The 21,098-nt window shown below is 37.9% G+C and overlaps 1 protein-coding gene across 4 annotated transcripts in view; it reads left to right on the top strand.

Annotated features, from left to right (window-relative positions):
* The window catches only part of kcnab1a (potassium voltage-gated channel subfamily A regulatory beta subunit 1a), a 101,439-nt gene that overhangs the window by 46,722 nt on the left and 33,619 nt on the right, over positions 1-21,098 (top strand). For all 4 annotated transcript variants that reach the window (XM_008425314.3, XM_008425315.3, XM_008425316.3 and 1 more), the window contains one exon: positions 15,888-15,931. In XM_008425314.3, the coding sequence (XP_008423536.1) occupies positions 15,888-15,931 (44 nt within the window). The remainder of the gene's footprint in view (positions 1-15,887; positions 15,932-21,098) is intronic.

Here is a 21,098-nt window from a genome sequence, read left to right as displayed (position 1 = left end):
TTTGTATCAGGGGTCTAATTTATAGCTAAAAAAATATAATGAAGCTCAGCCTTGAGCACCTGGCTGATACAAACACACCGTGGGACCTTGGTTCGCATAAACCTCACACTGTATGCAGTAATGCCCATTTCTGTCTGAACTAAATTTACTGCCGGCCTGTAATTAAACTACAGTCCCAGTTCTTCCCAGGCTGGAGCAGGTGCGGTTGGACGCAGTGGCAAAATTGATTCAGTGAACTTAGCCAAAGGGAATTATATTAAAAAAAAATATTGTAGGATAAGCACAAAACTTGAAGTTGTGTGTGACATAAGAGGCCGTTTTTTTAATTACACGGCAAAAAGTAAATGAGTAGCTCAGGAATTTTTTAATGTTTTTTTTTGTGGCATACAGTTACTACTGAAATTAAAAGTAAGATCAAACTATTTTTATGCAGAACATCATGATGTTGTATATAAAATACTGAAAGTAATTCTGTGAAATGGGTGATTAAAAACTGACTTCACCTGACTCATAACCACAACAGGATTGAGAGAGAAGAAGAGACTCTACAAAGTTGACTGGAGTCAAATTTTATTTTATTTGTTTCGGTTTAGATTTGCTTTGCAGCAGTTTGCTGAGTCAGCAGTGCTCCACGTTTCTGAAGGCTCCTGGTTACTTTCCTCCTACTTGACCTCTCATGTCCACTAAGACGTTACTATTTAATTCTGATTTACTTCCATCATCAGGGCTTCTGCAGCTTTCAATACGAGAAAATTAGGAGTTGTATAAAACAACTTTAAGAGAGTAATAATTGCTTTACTTTGTGTATCAACTGAGTGGTTGATGGATTAAGCAGATTAACTTAAATTTGTCAGCTACGTCTATCAAAGTGTACTGTCCCTCCTCAAACTACTGCTATGCACCGCTCTCTCCGACATTTCACAAATTGGCTGTGTGGAAGTATTTTCAGTCTTGAAAAACATAACCTGTAATGGCGTAGAGACTAGTGAAAAACCACTTCATCATAAAAGGAAACATTCTGTGTCACAATCACTTGTAACGTTAATCTAATAATACATCCATTTGAATTTGATCAACGCAAGCAATGGAAACACTTTTTTTAATTTCTGAAGATTTTCATAGCTTTATTAGCAGCTTTTTTTGGTTTAAGCTCACAAACAGCTCATCTGCATTTGAAGGTTTTCCCAAATAAAATATCTTACTGTAATAATGCTGCACACTGGAAATCATTGCTCAAGTGTTTTTTTGTTTTTTTTAAATATGATGCAATGAGGCCGTGACAAAGCGGCAGCAGGCGATGTGATGTCTTACACGAGATGACTCACTGTCAAACACTGTGTGTGTGACACATGTACAGCATGCTTCTGCTCATATGCATCCAGATACAGATGGGAAAATTTTGCAAGGACAGCTTCTTATGTAACACAGCATGTTGCGCTTTCGGTTACTCTTGCATATAGAATGAAGATATGCACAGTTAATAAATCAAGGTTAGGAGGATGGAGCACTACATGCTTCCATATCATAGGTCATTTTAATGGGATCTTTATTTGTCCTGGAGGCTTATTGTAAATCCACTTGTACATTAGTAAAGGTCATGTTGTAAAAATGATTTGGATTCTTTATATGTCTATATATGTGTTTCAGTATCGAACTTTACAGTTACAGTATCAAACTTCAATGTGTTTCATTGAGATTTTGTGTGATAAATCAGTCTACAAATAAGGCGATCTGCTCAAATAAAATTGACAGACTGACTGCTTTAGCCATGATGAATGCAGTGTGGGGCAGAAAACTAAATCACTTTAAACACACAAACTGTTAAGCATGGTGGTAGCAGCATCATGCTTTGGGGATGTTTTTTTAACAGATACAGTAAGCTAGTCAAAGTCTATTCATGAAATTAAATGTAGAGCAATGCTAGGAAGTCCTTTCAGAGGCTACAGACCAATCTTAGAGGTTCACCCCAGCAAATGACAAACCTGAACATTTAGCTGACTTGACTCAAAGTCTAAATCTCAAAGTTGCTGAAGAAATGCTCCAAAAGAATCGCAACTTTTCTAAGTTATTGACACAGAGCCACTAAATACTTTTTTCTTCTCCTTCACTGTAATGTACTATTTAGTTTCGATCTATCGGTTAAAACCTCGATACAAACATCATTTTTTGGCTGTAGCTTCATGAGAAACATGAATCCTATAGAACAACACTGTTTTTGTCAAATTAATGAGCCTTCATATTACTGCTTCTACTGTTGCTTCAGTTTTCATGCGAGACTGTAAATTGATTTTTTTTATGTCGGAAGGATGTATCTACGAAGCAGAAAATAGCACCTCTTCAAACATACATTGTTCTTTAGATATGTTTAATAAATTTTTTCATGTGATTACTGGAGCATTATCCATATGCCAAAATGCATTTTATTTTATGATTCTTAAGTGTGCTCAATTGGCACCTTCAGACTGACCCAACAATCCTAAAACAGCAATAAGAAACAATAAAACCTGCATAAAGCTGTCCACAGGCAGGCCTATTGCTAGTACATCACAGACTTTATGTCCCGCAGCAGTTTTGTGACATTCATTAAACCGTCCATTTTAACTGAGCTTGCACTTTAGGTGCAGTATGTGTGCATGTGCCATTTCTGTTGGGAATGCATATCAGTCTGCACACTTTGAACACACTGCATATTTACCTGTGTGTCTATGTACCTGAATCTGGTGTGCCAGGCAGCGCAGTGAAGTCTAAAAGCAGTAGCTTAAAGGAAATCCATCGGAGCGTTTCTCGCGCACACTTTCTGCAGGATTCATCGATTTTTGTTCCCCTTCCTGCTGCTCCACAGCGCACACTCTGAAGGCCTAAAAAATGTGCTGGCCAGGACTTTTCCTGGTGTCCTAAGATCAGATTTAATTTTATCACATCTGTTGTCCAGTCTCAGTGCAACTTCTGGGATGCATTTTATTTATTTTTTCTAAATTTTTATCATTAAACTAAACCAATTTTATCAAAATTAACCTAGATTTCTAACAGGAAAGTTTTAAATATTTATCTGCTTTTTGACAAATTAGCTTTTTTTTTGTTTCAAGTGCACATTTGCATTTATTTTATAAAGATCAACCTTAGTACTGTGAAAGTTCAGTTTAGATATGATTTCACTTGAACAGCTCATCAACGCCTGCATGTATCCTCTGTCAATCTGACTCACGTGAATATCGTTTTGCTGTCTGTCGTTTTTAGGCATGATTAAATGCATTTTCTAAAAAACTAAAACATTCTTTCAATAGAGTGAGAATGGAGGGTATGAAGCTCCAACTCTCTACAGTGCATGTTTACTTGAAAATGCAACAAATATATTTCATTCCCCCGTGATAAATAGCTCTTTGTGTTTTAGGTCGAGGATATCTTTTTGCTTCTCAGCTGAATCCTTGAGACATTACTCTTTGAGTTCGATTTTGTTCTGCAGGATTTAGTGCTCCAAAGTGTAACCCTCGCGCTGACTCTGCTCTGTTGTGAGTGGGAATACGCTTTCACGATCAAGTGACCTATAAATGCTGTGCTTTTATGAGGGTTTGTTCCTACATGAGTCCAAAGGCAGAACGGTTGCTGCTGACTTGTGAAGTTCAGTTGAAATCGCAGCTTTACAGCAGTCCTCACTATTCAACTTAAGGTGGATGCTCTGAATCCCATTATCAGTGATTTCCCTCTTTAAATGTAAAATAAAACCTAAAAATCATTATTATTAGTTGTGAAATAATTATAGCTTTGTTAAAAGTATGCCTAATGTATTACAAGCTTAAATTAATGCCTTAATCACAATATGCAACAACAAATTATATGGATGAAAGTGATATTTCATGCTTTGTTGATTATTAAAGTCTGCTTCTGTCAGAAATACTGAATGTTGAACTTTCAAAATTATTATTTTTTCTCTCTTAAATTTCAGACTGATTTAATTAACAAACCATACAAATTGTAATATACTCAAAAGAACACATCTGGCCTGGCAGATTCAATCAACAGCAGCTTATTAAAAATCAACAAACGTTCCAAGTTACAAATATGTGCCGGCAAAAACAAACACCAAATCGATACATAAAAAACTGTAACAGATACAGACGGGATATGAGGCACTTGTGAGGAGGAGCAAACATGATGTGGCTCACACAGGATGCAGCACAGACTCACAAAATTAAGCACAGGTGGGACTAATCAGGCCAACACGCTTGGAAAGCAGTGAGGCAAAGAAAGAAAGTCAAACCTAAAACCAGCTAGATGAGTAATTGGTCAACTGGGACGCTGCTGACCAATGCCCACTGCAACTCAGCAAAACGTCCGCAAAATGCTGATTTGATTTGATAAAGACAGCTGGCCTTTTAAAAATGGTAGAGTATAAATGGTTGAGAGTGTGAAATGGTCAGGAGATCGCACTTCTCGGCCTCCCTCACCTTCACTGCCGGGTGTTTGAAGGGAGGCTCTGCCTTACTGTCAACCTTCACATCCAGAAGAAGTAATGAGCTTTTCTCTCAGGCCCCTTGGAACAACGAACCAGATCTTCACCCAGGTGGGACTGCTGAGAGGGAAGTCCCACCTTGTTATACTAAAACATCTGTCTACCAACGATGTCTGCGCCAAGCATTGATTACTCTAGATAAGCAGTTTAAAAACCTCAACCATTTACCTTTTGGGATTTAGTTATTATTCATTCACTGGATGCAAACTCTAAAGGTTCAGTTTAACATCCTCTCAAAAGCTACTGAAAATATGAGTTAACTAATAATTAATTATTAATAATCTTCTCTGACTTCAGTATCTACAGGCCAAAATCTGAAAAATTAATTATTTAGGACATTTAAGCATATAAATCCCATAAAATAAAGTTAGTTTCAAGTTTAACGTGGTGTTCAGAGTTGGAAAGGTAAATGTGAAATTATATTTTCTTGAACATGCGTGCTGCTTAATATTTACTAAACTCTTACAACATGAAGCATATCTCTGCTTTAGGTGGTTCTGTTCTCGGTCTATGCCCCTACAGGGTCCGAATGCATCAAAAGAAATGTGCAGGTATGAGTGGAAGAAATCCCAGCTCTGTTTATATTTCCCAGCCTTTGACCTGTCACAGTTCCTTCATTTTATAAATGTCATCATGCGTGATGCAGACTCATCACTAAGTGTCTGACTTCTCGTCTGTTTCCATTAAATTGACGCCCTTACTCACTGTTGGCAGAGCTTCTGTATGTATTCTGCTGGTCATGCATATTATGCAGAGAGTGACTCAAGATCATGTATGAAGACGGATGTTTGAGTCGACTTCTCTCTGTGCTCTATTTTAAAGGTTTACTTTTTAAAGAAGTCTGGTAATTCTTAATTTATTTGCAAGACGAAGAAAAAACTTCAGGCGGAATGACATTCTAATACTCATTTAAACTGGATTAGTGTTTTCCTGAGTCTGATGAGAAGGGATGCCGCGAGAAGCATCTTCAGTTTTAATCCGAAAGGAATCCGCTGCAGCGGTGCTACACATGTTATAGTTTTCTTTTTCTTTCAAAATCCAGAGAAGTAATTGTGACAGGAAATACCAACTAAATGCACACGAAGCAGTACATCACATTCTGTGATTTCCCACTGAACAATAAGTAGCAAACCAGATGAGATTATCTGGAGACAGCGCTACGGCTGAATTGATCGACTGAGCTCAGGAGATTATACACAATATTGGATTATTAAGACAAGACTATTATAGTGCTTTCGGAAACACCAACCATCCTCATGTTCTCACTAATACGGCAAAGGTTTTACAAATCACAAACTGTCTTAAAGACACTAATACATTAAGAAACCAGGATGGACCAGGTTTTATTTTTGCTGTTTTTATGCGCAAAAATAAAATCCTGCTCATCATCTTTTGTCTTCTCTACCTAAAGTGCTTCTAGTCAAAAATGTTCTAATTGGTAAAGGCCTTGGTAATACCTTAGGAACTTGAGAACTAATTCCTTTCTTAACATCCAAATCAGCATCTCAAACATGGAAATATGGCAACTCTAAACACTAAGCCTCATATCTGGGGCTCAATGTACCAAAAAAGCCTTTAGTTTAGAATAAGAGCTGAAAGCAATTAGAAATCACTTCTGGAGATAAATTTCACCAAGCTGAAAAATACTGCTTTGAGTTGGCCTTTCACATAAATTCCCGATTAAAATACATTGAAGTTTCTTGCTGGAATATGACAAAATGTAAAAATGTTAGAGGTTTGGTAACTTTCTCTTTATCAAACTGACCTAATCAGATTTATGTCCCATATAGTTAATATTTTATGTAAGGTGTTTCTTTCCCAATCTTTATAAGATTAAAAACAACAAGATTAAATGACCAGTTAAAATGATTTGGCAAAAGAAACTGAAAAAAATAGACATTTTATTCCATTTTCACATTTTTTTCCTCGTTTAAGATCATAAAATAATTCTCACTGTGGTACTGAATAAGACAACACCTACAGACCCAAAACAGCCTTAACAGAGAGTCACCTCAGAGTGGTTTGTGTGTGTGTGTCTGTGTGTGTGTTTCCTTTTTCCAGATTTTGCTGAAGGGGAATGTGGTCGCTGTGAAGAATCTCATTTGTTTTCCTTATCTTGGTTTGCCTTCCAGCTCTGAGTCATCTTTGAGGAAAGTCATTACTAAAGCAATGTTTTACTCAAACACAACCTTGATGTCATTTACTCCCCAAAATAATCAAAACGTCTTCTTTTTGTTTTTACTTTTTACCTAAATATACCATGTGAAGTCTATACTTTTTTATGCTGCTAATATTCAGAAAAAGTCATGCTTAGCAACATTATTTTTACTATTGTTTACACGTGTACAAAACACCAAACAAACCAAGGTTGATCAGCGTTGCCAGTTTGTTTTTCGTAGTAACTACTTCACATCTACTTTCTGTGGATCTGAACAGAATTCAGATTCTGAACCTCTTTAAACTGATCTTGGTTTTATTTCTCAACTCTAGCTGATTGCCATGTTCATAAAAATGGTCTTATTCACCCTTAAAATTAGAAATTCACCTTTTCTATTGTATAAGCGTAATGAACGGATGTGATATAGTGACTCCGAGAACTTAAACGATCTGCTTTGCATGCTTCTTGGAGGCAGCTGAGGAACTTTGTAGAATGATGTACGTAGAAATTGGTTTAGATGTTGCAACAGAGAGCAAAGAGGGAAAAATGATTAGAGTGCAGCTGAGGAAATAGTGTTATGCATCCCGGTTAGTTTAAATTGCTTTCATCTCGTTTTACCGGGCTCACACAGCTTAGGGAAGCAGTCAGGCTCTGCAGCCGAGAGGGACGGTCTCTCGACTGCAAATATTAGATCCTATAGCTTGATGGGGTGATTGAGGTCTGAAATGTGAGGATGTTTTGCCCACGCAGCCTTCCTGAGACACTGCACACACAATTAGGGGTGTGCTTGGTTTTGTTCCTAATGTGCCAGCAACATGCGATCACTGGTTATTATTTGCGCATGCGTGACTCCATTAGGACCTTATTAAAAATCCTCTGTTTATAATTCCTGTCTTAACCTCTGTTACACCATCAGCATGTTTGCAAATACTCTGTGAGCTGGGAGCAATTAGCATTTTGAGTACGCGTCCTAATGCAGATTTGCCTCTGGATGGAAGTCGAGAGGTGCTGGATGTGTGTTTGTCATAATAAGAGGACCACCAGGACAACAGCCACGTTACAGCGGAGCTAAAAAGATGGAGGTGGAAACAGGATGATCCATTACAGCTGTTATCGCTATGGGTTACCGCGGGGGATTAATTACAGCACTCCGCTTGTTCGTAATGTTTTCCCTAAACTGATGCTTGTGTCCATGTTGGCCTTCGAACAAGTAACCTCAGTTTTTAGTCAGATGGACTAGAGCTTAAATGTTTAACATGTTTCTATTCCTACTATCCTTAAGCATAATAAAGGTCAAAAGAGAATTAATTTAGAGCTGTGAAAAAGTTTTCACCATCTTAGAGATATCCTGTATCCTGTTCTTTATTCCTTATTACACTTAAATAGTTTTGATCATTCCAAAAAATAATATCAGCGACGATAACCTGACAAAATGAGGCTCTTTAAATAAAAACTTCACTGTTGCATAACCCAAATGGGCACAACCTGAACAGGTCGCCTGTCCATTAAGGTTTTTTTTATCTTTACCAGAAAATGTGTTTATCTCATCATTTAACGGGGGACTAATTACATTTCCACATAGGACCAAGTTGATATAGATAGAATTTTTCTACTTAACAGATTTTTTTATCTAATATTTTGAGGATCTGAAATATTTAAGTATGCTAAATAAAAAAAAATCAATGAAAGAAGAACTCTGTAAGGTAGAAAATGCTTGTGCAGCTTGACTTTACTTCTGCACGTAGCATTCCCCTTCCTGCAAAGACGGAATATTATAAAAAAAAAACGCATTGTATATTTGCACGTCCCAAAACAAAATCCCAGACACATGTCGACATGTACACAGAGCCTCCACAGACTTTCCATTGCTGCTCTTGTCACAGTTTATGTTTCAGCGGCAACTGTGAAGGACAAAAGACGTATCACGCTGTCCTGTCAGTCCCATTATCCTGCTCGGCTTGCTGGGCGACGGCTTTTATATTTCTAGAACATTGCTCTGACTGGATGTAGGCGTCACTTTCCACTCAATAAATTTTAAGACTTTGATAGGTATGAAATGGAAAACTGTTGCTGAAATTGCCCTTTAGTTCACAGACAGCTCAGCTTACATATGAAGACAAGTATTACCACATGCATGCCCGACATGCAGGGAAACGCATAAAATCTTGCAATTTTGTCCTTAAGGTAGCTGCATATCTCCTGTGCGTCGGTTTGGAGAATAGATCTTGAAATCATTTTCTTTACAGGAAATAATTTTCTGAACAAAATTTGTTCAAAATAAAAAACAATATTAGAAATGTGTCCCAGGTATATTAATGTTGCATCTAATTCAGTCATAACTGTTCCATGAATGGTGTGTTTTGTTCTTTAATCTCATGTTTCAACTAAAATTTTAAATTTTTTTCTTGAGTAGTGTGCCAGTCTCCGTTTCAGACCTTTATATTATTCAATGCTCATTTTAATACAAAAGAGAAGAAAAAAACAGACAATTATATTCACACACTCTCTCTGACACATTAATTTACAAAGTGCACGTGGTCACACCAAGTACAGAGGTCACAAAAAAATTTACAGAGCTCTTTAGATTATATATAAATATATATACAGTATAATTTGATCTCTTTTTGGTGAGTTTTAGAGATGTGCGTTTAAACAAAACTAGGAAAATCTGTGATCAAGTGTGCAGCATACTGGGAGACACACATCCAGGAAAATAATGCTTGGACACTCTGCAACATTAGAAGAGTGAATTGTATTTTTTGACAGATTAACACTGATGTCCATAATCTTGCATATTTTCGAAATGACTAATCATTGAAATTTGTTAACTGCTGCTTGAACAAAGCATTTCCAAAATCAAGCACATAAATGATTAGCAAACATAATTTACCACAGTGGGACAAAGTGTGATGGGATTCCTTTGGCTCTAATTTGTCAGGTTAGTACTGGAAGGATAAGTGAACTGAAATATAAAATGAGCATATGTCTAATTTTTAAAAAATATGTTATGTGTATCTTTTGGTTTTAGACATTTCTGTAAATATACAGAAATAGCACGCTGACTTTGAAAGATATGTTTGTTTCTTGTTTTATTACCTGCACACTGCATCTCACAGCTGTAATAAATCACTGGATTCCACCAAATATTTTATTGCTTTTCCTGCTTTATACCAGTCATCGCTGTCCCATTCATGTTTACTGAGTCAATTAAAAAGTCCTGGATAATTAGTCCACAAAGAATGATAATTATCCATAGATGGCTTTCTTTTCTTCATAATTGAAGCAATTTAGATTGCAATAACTTGTCGCTCACAAGAATGTCTTTGCCACAGAGTGAATGGAATATAATTTATTTACCAATTCTGCTGCATTTTAAGGTGTCTTAAGAGTGAAAACTTTTAAGACACCTTACCTTTACTATGGAATGTGCATAGTAAATTTTAAAATGTACATTTTCACTACTAAATCCTCTATGGTCTGTGTCTTATCTCTTCTGGTTGTAAACTTCTGCTTTTCTTATTTTCTTATTCTTGTTATTTCTCCTACTCCAGTTTATTTTTAGTTGGTTCAGTTCTTGAGTTTTGGATTTGTCTTCCACTTAGTATATCTTCCCAATCTCCCCTTTTTTAAATTTGCTCAGTCTTGTTCTGCTCAGTCTTATTTTAGATCCCGTGTTTAGTTATTTGCTTCAGTTTCATTTTCCTAATTCCCCTATTATCCCTCGCCCCCTTCTGCCATTCTCTTTCTCTCTCTCTCTCTCTAAGGCTGGCCTTCATCAAAATAGCCAAAGCTCAGTCAGGTTGTATGGAAAACATCTGTGTCCATTGTTTTTCTTTCTGAGCACAGATTCTCAATTTAAATGATTCCTAATGGTCGTCATTCAGCTTCTTGACACTTTTCCATAAAGGCCATGTTTGTGTAATGTGTGAATCAAAGTTTTCCTGTCAAACAATTGTCCCACCTGGGCTGTGGTTCGCTGATGAACTTCAGAGTTACCAAAATCCTCTTGGCTGCTTTTCTGGCTAATGTTCTCCTTTCCCTCTTTACTAATAAGGGCATAGGAGTTTATTTAGGGGTATTTAGGTACTTAGATTAAAACGGTTTGGATACAAACGCAGGCACACATTTCAATTACACATTCCAGTTATGCACACATTTATGTTAGTCAATCTCTTAAAATGCCAGCAAAATACAATAAAGTTTCCTGATTGTGACAATTTTTTTGAAGAAAGTTATAAAGTAGGGGATACTTTTCTTCGAAATACTTTGAGGACGCAAGATAAAATATTCAAGTCGAGACACTGACAAGCTCTGAAAAGCCTCATGGCATCAGCCTGTCTTTGGCTTCCAATAAAGTTGAAAAACACTAAGTGACTTGCTCGCATGGATAAATGCCGAATCCTACAAACATTTTAATCTCACGACAAGATTAATTATAAACTAAAATGCTGCCTGTCACCTCGTCCCTTAACATTGAAGCCAGTTGCCACATTTGGAGCCTTCCCTCTGAGCTTCTGGGTCGGCTTCCATCATCTGTCTACCAAAATCTAATCTGGTTAAAATGCAAACTGAAGGCATTGCCTTTGTTTACTTCTTTTTTTTTTTTAAGCACTGTCAAGGGGGAACTAATGGGCGAATCTGTTTTAGATCTCTGGTGACGACTGCAGAGATGCAGGAAAGAGCGAGAGAGAGGGAGCGAGCGCTGGGACAAGTGATTTGGCAAATAAAAAGAGAAGATGATATTGCCACATTGCTGGGGGTATTAGAGGAAGTCATTACTGTCCATCATCATGAAGACATGTTTAAGAGGAGATGAATGGCCTCATTGTTGGTCCTTTTGGAAAGGAAGCTATTGGGGTTTCACGTTTCAGCTCATATTTGATGTATGAGGATGGTTGTATCAGTGAGTGAGTTTAGTGGTGATGGACTAGTTAAATATGTCCAGCTTTAAGCAGTTTTGAGTATTTGAGTCTGTTTTTTAAAAAAGGTTTTAAAATTAGGGGAATTTTGCTTGTATTTTATCCTCCAATTGGTAGCATTTTATTTTGTTCTTTAATCCACATTCTCCATTTATGCAGCTATTCTCGCCTTTCTCTCCTGGTTTATCTGCTCTTCTGAGAGGTGAATGAGAGATTTCATAGTTCAGCAGAATAACCAAGCTGATGAGAGAATAATTATTTCTTCATTTGCTGCATTGGGCCTTGAGTTTGACTTTGCCTTAACTTTTTTGTTTACTGTGAAATACACCAACTTTGATGTTAGTGTGTTTCTTGTGAAGTTAGTGGGAAAACACCGATCAATAACTTACAAATACTTAAGTAAATCACACTGTCAGTCTGTTAATTGTTAAAAATGACTCACTGAAGTAAGTTTTAAGTTGTTAAAGGAGTCACAATATAATATAACTTTTGAATGTGTGTGTGGCAGAGCTTTGTCACAAGTTATGAACTATGAACTCAGGTTTACAAGTTGAACTTAAGCTCATGTAAAAAGCTCTCAGAATGTCTAGTGGCACAATAATTGACACTCCCAAAAGAAGTTGCTTAAATTATCTGCCGCAAATGGCATCAATTTGTGAGATTAGGATTCAGGACTAAAAGATCGATTTATTACAAGTCATTTTACAAATCTTTGCTAATAAAAGTGTAGGGTGTGGTATGTATTCACCCAGACACTTTCAGTTGTCATTGTTGGCAGATAAAAAGAGAAGATGACATTGTCACAGTGCTGTTTTTGCCTTTGTTCCCTGGCCTATTTGCTAATATGACATTATATAAGTAAATTGCTCAAGTCAAACATCAGATTAACAAGTCATTGACAACATTGAAATGCATCATTGTCTGGGTGAGAACAGAGGATGGTTTGACACGATCAGTGACTCAAAACTTCCAGTAACTATCACACTGTTTGGAAGTGAAGCGCATGTGCAAACAGAAAAGTCCACACACATTAGACTGGAGCGCTCAGACAATGACCCAAGGTCTTCTAACCCCAGAAAGAGCAGAATATGGAGCAGTTCCACTGGTGAACAGGGACTTCAAATGTCTGGAAACTCGAGTTTTCAGGCTGCGTTTGACTGACAGATGAGCTAACATAAACATGTCACTCTGATACCAATCACATTTGGGTTTCTCCCCTCAACATCCGTCCTCCTACATACAAAATGCAGCTGAAAATAAGTTTGCTCTCCTTCAGTATTTTGGCACTTGTAAGCTGTTAAGCCTCAGCAAAAAAACAAATACTATGTTCACATTTTGTTGCAAAATCCATGAAGACAATTTGAATGAAATAGGAGTTTCATTCTGGTGTTGAGGTCGACACGTTTTCTGCTCCAGTTCTGACGTCCATCCTTACCTTGTCAGGTTTTAGCACTTCCAGCTTATTTTATAAGCTGGAAGTGCTAGCTGTGTAAAAAAATTGGAGCAGTGAATAAAAGCAGCTGAAAGTTCATGGTCTTACTTTGAAGATTTCTATCCTTTTTTCCCCTCAAATATTTTATGTTCTTTTAAACTGCTTGATTTATTCAGAAGGAAAAAAAAATCACATCTCCACAGAAACATCCATCCATCCGTTATCTTTACACCCTTGTCCCTCAGTGGGGTCAGGAGGGTTGCTGGTGCCTATCTCCAGCTAACGTTCCGGGCGAGTGGCGGGGTTCACCCTGGACAGGTTGCCAGTCTGTCGCAGGGCAACACGGAGACGAACAGGACACACAACCATGCACACACCCACTCACACCTAGGGGCAATTTGGAGAGGCCAATTAACCTGACAGTCATGTTTTTGGACTGTGGGAGGAAACCGGAGTACCCGGAGAAAACCCACGCATGCACAGGAGAACATGCAAACTCCATGCAGGAAGACCGGGGCCGGGAATCGAACCCAGAACCTTCTTGCTGCAAGGCAACAGCTCTACCAACTGCACCACTGTGCAGCCCTCAGAAACAGTTTATATTAATACTTGTTTAGGGTTTTTTTTTCTTCTTCTTTAAAGTTGACCTTTATAGCATAGGGGCTGCACCAGCATTGCAGCTGGACGATTTAGTCTTAAATTTGTAATTTGACTTTGGAGCAAAAACATTTGAGAATCCTTGCAGCTGTGGATAAAGTACTGTTCAATCAGCGAACTGGATGATTGCATATGATGGTTAAGTGAAACCAAATCACATATATAACTGCAGTTTTAGATTAAAAAAAAAAGTTTCTTATTGGCATAAAGAAAATGTGACTTGACGCTTCCAACTAGTGCTTTAGTTGCATCTTTAAATAAACTCAAAGATGAAATACTTTAACTCTAAACAGGTTTATAGCAGCACTCTGTACTGGTTTATATTGAATATTTTTTTATGAACAGTTATGCTGTGTATTTCTTCACAGTTTATACAATGTCCTAAAAATAAACGTCCTAAAATAATATGTGAATAAAGTTGTTGTTCTCCCATGAGTATTGCCTACAGGTTGATGAATTAGATCAGGGGTTTCAGCTTTGCACCTGTTTGAATCATATAGGTCTGCATTACAGGTGTGCATGTGTTCTATCATTAGAAATGTTTTCTACTTGAGGAGCGAGGCTCAGTCCTAACAAAGCAACATGTACAGCACAGTGCACATTTCCATGGCTGATGGGAGTTTCTGTGGGAAAGTCGATGCATTTATATCTAGCATATTAATCATTACCCTACCTCAGTAAATAACTTTTTTTTTTTTTTTTTTTTGCGATGTGTATTTTTATTATCTGGATTGTAGTGCTATTATTGTTCAGCTGCAGTCTCCATCCCCAATCCTGAAGGACAGAGTAGTTACAAAAATGGATGGATGGTTGGAAGAATGCTTGGATAAAACCAAGGGGAGTGTTGGGTGGTGTAACTGATAAGATTTAAAGTTGGGTTCAGACCGAGGTCAAGTTTTTTAGTATTGTGTTACTCTGTCCTCCATTAATGGAAGTTGAAGCACTCATCTCACAGGGATTCCTGTCTGAATGCGTGTGTGGTGGTGTGTGTGTGCGTGTGGGGGTGTGTGTATGTGTGTATGTTTGCATGCCATCTACCCGGTGGACAGAGTTTTAGAGCAAGCTGATGTGATGGGACAATAAATGCCCCGAAGGCTTGATTGCAGATGACTTGGATAGCTTGCAGAGTGCGGGAACAGATGAGAAGAACAAAGTCTGGTGGAAAAAACTCGTCAGAGAGTGGTGCTGTACCATGAACATTTCCCTGAGGACTGAGCTGGCAACAAAAGAGGAAAACTAAATGCACTTACCATTTTGAAGAGTAAATATGTTCCAAAATAACACAAAATGTCACTCTAATTTATATATTTTTTAAAAACACTCAAACTGCTACAGTATATTTCTCTTAGCTTGGAAAGCTTAAAAAAACACATATTATGCTCTCATCTATTATTGTAATATTACAAATTAATGCACCAGCACCATACAAAGAACAATGTGGAGATGGCACTGTCGTGTTACTGACCAGTTTCTAGATGCTACATGCCTGAAAGTGTCTGAGTCTCAGTTTACAGGGTCAAGAAAGTGACGGTGACCTTCTTGTCAAAACAAATTAAAACCCAAATAACTGTTTCATGGTTGTCATAATAGTCAGAATCAATGCCATAGCCTTCTGGTTTGTTCTGTTACATATCAGCCTCTATTGCGTCAGTTTTGTGATTTGAAATTTGGTTAAGGGAATAAATAAATCGTACCTACGGTGAAGCGCTGAGTCAGGCAAGAGCGAATCAAGATGCAATTTGATATTATTTTATTAATTAATTAAGCAAAGAATCTGAGCAATGACTCCCCTGGGAAGTGCAGGGAAGTGAAGAAAAGACGAAAGTACATTGCTTTTAATATCCACTAGCCCTCTTACAAAGAGGGGAGGAACAGGGAGTATCCCACCAGTTTCTATTTACTTCACAGCTCTGGTATTTGCACCTGCAGACTGTGATGGTTCAAACCCAGCTCAGAAATACCTTTTATTACGTGTTTCCAGCGAGCTGCCTCCAGCATGAAGGATGCTTCAGAGATTAAATTGATTGACTGTTTGATGATTGATTGAAATAAAACAATTACTGGATGTCATAACAAATGTCTTCAAGAATTTGTTTTGACAAATCCATACATTCATTTGCATTGATTCTACATGAACAAATACAAATAAGATCAATTTGACTTTTGTAGATACGCTGATCTTGATTCTTTTTTTTTTTTCTGTTCACACAGGAACCTTGGGAAGTCTGGGCTCAGAGTGTCGTGCTTGGGACTAGGTGAGTCCGCTGTGAATACGTTTTTACACACCCTGCATCCATGTCTTGTTACTCGCTGATCAGTCACTTTCATAGCAGCTATGCAACAACATAAATTCAAAGTGATTGACTTCTTATGTTTTGAATCCAGTTTGTTTGGTCCAAATCTGTGCGAGAGCATTGGAGGCTCTGCAGGTTGAAGTTAATGTCGGTGACTCATTTGCCTCGTTACAGTTTCTGTTGAAAATTTTCCCCAGCTCAGCGTCAATATTTAGCATTACTGTGGGAAGAAGACAACGAACACACACACAAATAGTCCCCTGAGTAGCATTCCTATTTCTGCTACCAGGAAGAGATTTCACAAACAACAGCTGAGGGAAATGTGGCTACAGAAAAAAAACAAAAAAAAAACAAAACAAATATCTTCGTTCTTTTACTGAGATATTTCTCTGGTATGATGCCAAAATTGAGATGGAGAAATAAAATGCAGCTGGCATCACAGAACATTTATCTAGTGATTTTATGAGCAGTGAAAGAGAAAAGATCGCTTTAAGTCCGAGTTCTACGGATCGCCACTGTGTTCAGTCCATTGTGGCCATAAAACATTTATTAAACTCACTGGACCTACACCTAACGGCCTACTCTTTGTGGCTGTCATGCCACTGATAACTGTTTGCTTCAATATTGGAAAACCTTTTTCTCTAAATACTCCCTCATCCCTGTCTAAAATGTTGTTGTCAGTAATTATCAGTAAGGGCTGTTAAAAACTCAATCCTTTATCGTGAGCCGCCCCAGTTCGAAAAGTTAAAAAATGTGATCTATATGTGGAATAAATGCATCACAACAATGCGGACATGGGAGCCACGGTAACCAGTCTGCTCAGTCTGTGGCTTTTTGTCTGACTCAAAAAAGATGATGATGAAACACTGAAGACGTACAGGAAATGGCTGGAAACAAACAGTGACTCTTTCTTCTACCCAATCAGGGACCGACGATCTTCCAACGTTGCATCTTCAACCCACGTCAGCATAGTTGGAACCCAATCGAAATAATTGCGCTAACGAAGCGCCTGGTACCATGTAGCCGTTGCTAGCGGAAAACCCTTATGGCTGAGTAGCGTCGAGCCAAGTCGCATCGAACAGGTGCTGCTGGGAAAGGGCAATTAGGTCGCCTCCAAAGAGACTCTCTGTTCGGCATGTTTATTTTGTGAGAGTATAATGTTGAGCACCCCGGGCGGTTTGTGGTAGTCTGAGAGGTCTGGTTGGTGCTGCTCAGTGCGGAAAAGGTCAATCTGATGCCTGCAGGCTGCCACATGCTGTGACCTGGCCAGACATGATGCTGGCAGGGGAGATGAAGCTACAGGGCAAAGAGTATGATGCTAAATAGTGTTTGATTGTGTCTATGGAAGGAGACATGCCGAGATGGACGAGAATATTTGTCTACTATGTGTGTCGTGAGTGCAGAGTTTCTCACAATCAAGATGTTATTTCTTTGCCGCCAAGGCCAAAGCGTTTTCTGTTGCTGGTTTTGTCACTGAATTTGTTCCTGAATATTTCAATATCTTGAGAGTGGCATCTTACTGAAAAGTAATGTTAAAGTGCAGTATGTGACCTGACTGGACTGACTTACTCTGACGTAGAAAATTCACATTGAAAGTATAGCATATTTAATGCTAAAAATATCTGCTTTACAATGAATGGTATTATTTCTGCACCACATGCTTTCTTTGAACTAATTAGATGTCCTGGCAGAAGTATCATCACAGCAGGTTTGTAGTGTCAAACCTAAACGCATAAAACCACTTGATAATTATTCAAGAGTCGTTTTTTGCTTATTGTTTGTCTTTTTGTTTTGTTTTATCTTTAAAGCACATTTTTATGCTCTCTTTCCTTTCTGTTGAAATTCTTACTGTTAAAATATAGTGCTGTACTAAAGCATTCACATCTCTTGAGGTTGTTCACATTTCAGCGTTTGGCAGGTTTCAGCCACAACCTCCATCCTCATTTCATATTCAGGTTAATTAATGCTCTGGGAGATGTTCAAAACCTGGAATATTGTTTCATGACCTAACTCTAGTTTAAACTGTTCCACCAGTTTACAATTGGCAAAAAGGTTGAGTACAAAGACAAACCACACTTAAGAAATCTTCTACTTTGCATAGACGCACTTCTTTTTTGTTCCCCGTCACGTAAAATCCCAATAAGTTGCACTGAAGTTTTTGGTTGTAAACATGACAAAATGTGAAAACGTTTCAGGGATATGAATGATCTTGCAACATATTATATAACAGGAGTAATCACAGCTTTGACACTGAGAATATGCCGTCGAAACATTTCACTTAATGGAAAAATTCACTCAGAGGCACTCGTCAAGTAATGAGCCACACATTCAGCGTTGCTAAGTCATGACTCGGCAATCTGTTTCTTATTCTCACTGGTTGTGTGAATGACAACGAGAGGATGTAACTGTCGACTGGGTTGCACATGTTTTTTTAGGAACCAGACCACAGCTGCAGGATGATGCTTTGAACGATACACTCAGCAGCTTCATTTACATAAGACCTCTTTCGCCCAGAAAATCTCCTCTCATTGCTGCTCAGAATTCCCTGCAGCTACTTTCCTCTCACTATTCAGCAACACGGCTGAATGCAGCCATTAATCCAAAAATACTGATTCGTTGCAACACAGTTAGAACAGTAACAGGAGAAATTGGCGTTAATATCGGGTGGTTGGGGATGGTTGGTAAAACCTGCATGCAGAAAGGGCTCAAGAGTAAAAAAAATATTCTTAAAAATTACAAGAAAATCATAGCAACACTTCTGTAAATCAAACAAGACGAAACTGAAAGAGAAACTTCAACAGATGAGATAAATCAACAAAATATCTTTATACATTTCAATCCATCCATCAGTTTGATAATGTAGAGCCGTGTATTATCAGTGTGCTCATACATTTTAAGGCTGCAGCCTCATCACACTGCAGGTACTTTCCAACTAAACCTGACTCCAATCAAAACGATCTCACCAGAGAGCAGCCCCTAAACCACACCAACAAAATCTGTCCCTGCAGTAAGAAAAAGAAGGAAAAAAGTCTTGTTATAATTCACAAACAGCTGCAGATGCATTTATGAAAAATAAAAACCAACGTTAGGCTTCACAGATTTGGTGTGATTGATTGGCAGTGATCATTACAAAGTGTTTTGGATCCCTTGTGCTTGAGTCCTTCTTGCTGAATGTGCCAGGAAAATAAAGAAACTTATTGGCAAGTATGAATATTTTTGAAGGTAGAAGATCACCTTCACATAGAAGATGTTCCTTATTTTCCACTATCCAACTATATTCTAACTTTAGAGGGAAATTCATTCAGTATGAAGGAGCCAAACCACGAATGAGTTTATCAAGAAACGTTGCCAAAATGCTCCTTAACGGCCTTAAAAATCTAAAACTTCTATGATGATTCCAAGATAATGCAAGATCCTAAATGATTTTTTTTCTACTGTATAAGGTGAACAAAAATCTCCAATATTTATAGAGATTTTGCTTTGTTAATTTCATTACTCTATACAATGGACTACACATTCTAGACCAGTGGTTCTTAACCTGGGTTCAATCTCGGTCGGTCTCAGGGATTCGGCGGAGCCTCTGCCGCGGAGGTAAAGACACACTTGCGTAAAGTCGTGATGACGCGCCATGCTTTGCCATCACTTGCTGCAGAGGATCACGTTACATTGCTTAGCCAATCAGAGCTGTGGAGGAGCACTGATTGAAGGAGCTCCACTCTCAGCATGGATTTGAACTTGTGTCTTTAATTATTTCAGCAAAGCTCACAGTTTTTACCAAATTCTGTAACTTTCGGTGTAGTTCTAAATCTGCTCCTTAGTTGCATCTTTTCGGGTTTGCTACTGCCTCAAGTGGCGTGGGGGTGGTAACACAACTAATATAATTACATTACTAAATCAGAATGCCGCCAAGTCTTTATTATTTATTATTAAATTTTCATTCTCTTAAGAATGTAGAGCTAATTAAATGATCTAAACAAGACCTTAAAATTGTTACAGTTTCTCTCGATGGCCAACCTGTTGAAACTGTGGCACATTTTAAATTCCTTGGGTTGTTCCTGGACAGTCAGCTCAACTGTGCTGAAAACACTGACTATATTTTGAAGAACTGTTCTCAGAGACTCTACCTTTTAAGAAGACTTAGTGATTTGTCTTCTTAAAAGGTAGAGTTTGGAGGGAAAAAATCATTTTATCACGAAAGAAGGGTTCAGTGAATGCGCATATGAATCTGATGGGTTCGGTACCTCAAAAAAGGTTAAGAATCACTGCTCTAGACATTGCATTTGCAGTGAACAATAATTCCCAATGCAATGTCATTATGGCATGGGTGTTCATGCGGCAAAGCAAATACATTAAAGCTATCTTTTCATCTTTCCTAGTTCATCTAAATCCTCCCCAAACACATGCAGATTGTAAAACTAAAAACAACATAGAATCCAAAAGAAAATTTTAAGACCTTTTTAAACTCCTAATCTTCCCACAGTAGCAACACCGAGGCGCCAGAATCGTCTAAAACTCATTTTGCGGTGCGACAGCATGTTCAAACACATGGGCTGAGTAAGAACAAAGTCGCAGGAAGTCCAGGAGCAGATGGTGAGGCCTCCATGGAGCTCTGAATTCACGGAAACACACAGAGATAATGTGAAGAAACTGAAATTCACAAAAGAATTGTGGGACGTTCTCCAAGATGCTGACAAAACACTTTCTAAGTGGGGTTAAAAAAAAAGGAGGATTAGTGCAGTGTAATGGAAGGTTTGTTAAACAGTGATTCTTGACAATGGGGACAAAATGGGTTTTAATTTTCCCATAATTTTTTTTGTTATTTCTCAACCTTATGTATGCAAATATGACATATAATGTTTCGGAAATGTAAAGATGCTAAGGTACAGGCTCCCAGTTGCAACATTTTTTAAAACAATTACATTTTTAATCGACCTGACCCAGAACTTTGTCTGACAAAAATAAAAAATAATTTTTAATGACCCTACTAGTGATATTTTTACATATTTTACAGACAAATGCTTCTCATGAAACAAAATAAATATTATTTAAAACAAAAAACAACAAAAAGTCCATCTGACGGAGTTGACACTGCATGACGGAGTTGACACAGAACTGAAATGATTTTTAA

The sequence above is a fragment of the Poecilia reticulata genome, chromosome 13 (assembly GCF_904066995.2).
Source record: "Poecilia reticulata chromosome 13, P_reticulata-male-v2, whole genome shotgun sequence".
Lineage (NCBI taxonomy): Eukaryota > Metazoa > Chordata > Actinopteri > Cyprinodontiformes > Poeciliidae > Poecilia > Poecilia reticulata.
The sequence above is the reverse complement of the archived record's forward strand: the minus strand, read 5'-3'. Positions and strand labels throughout refer to the sequence as shown.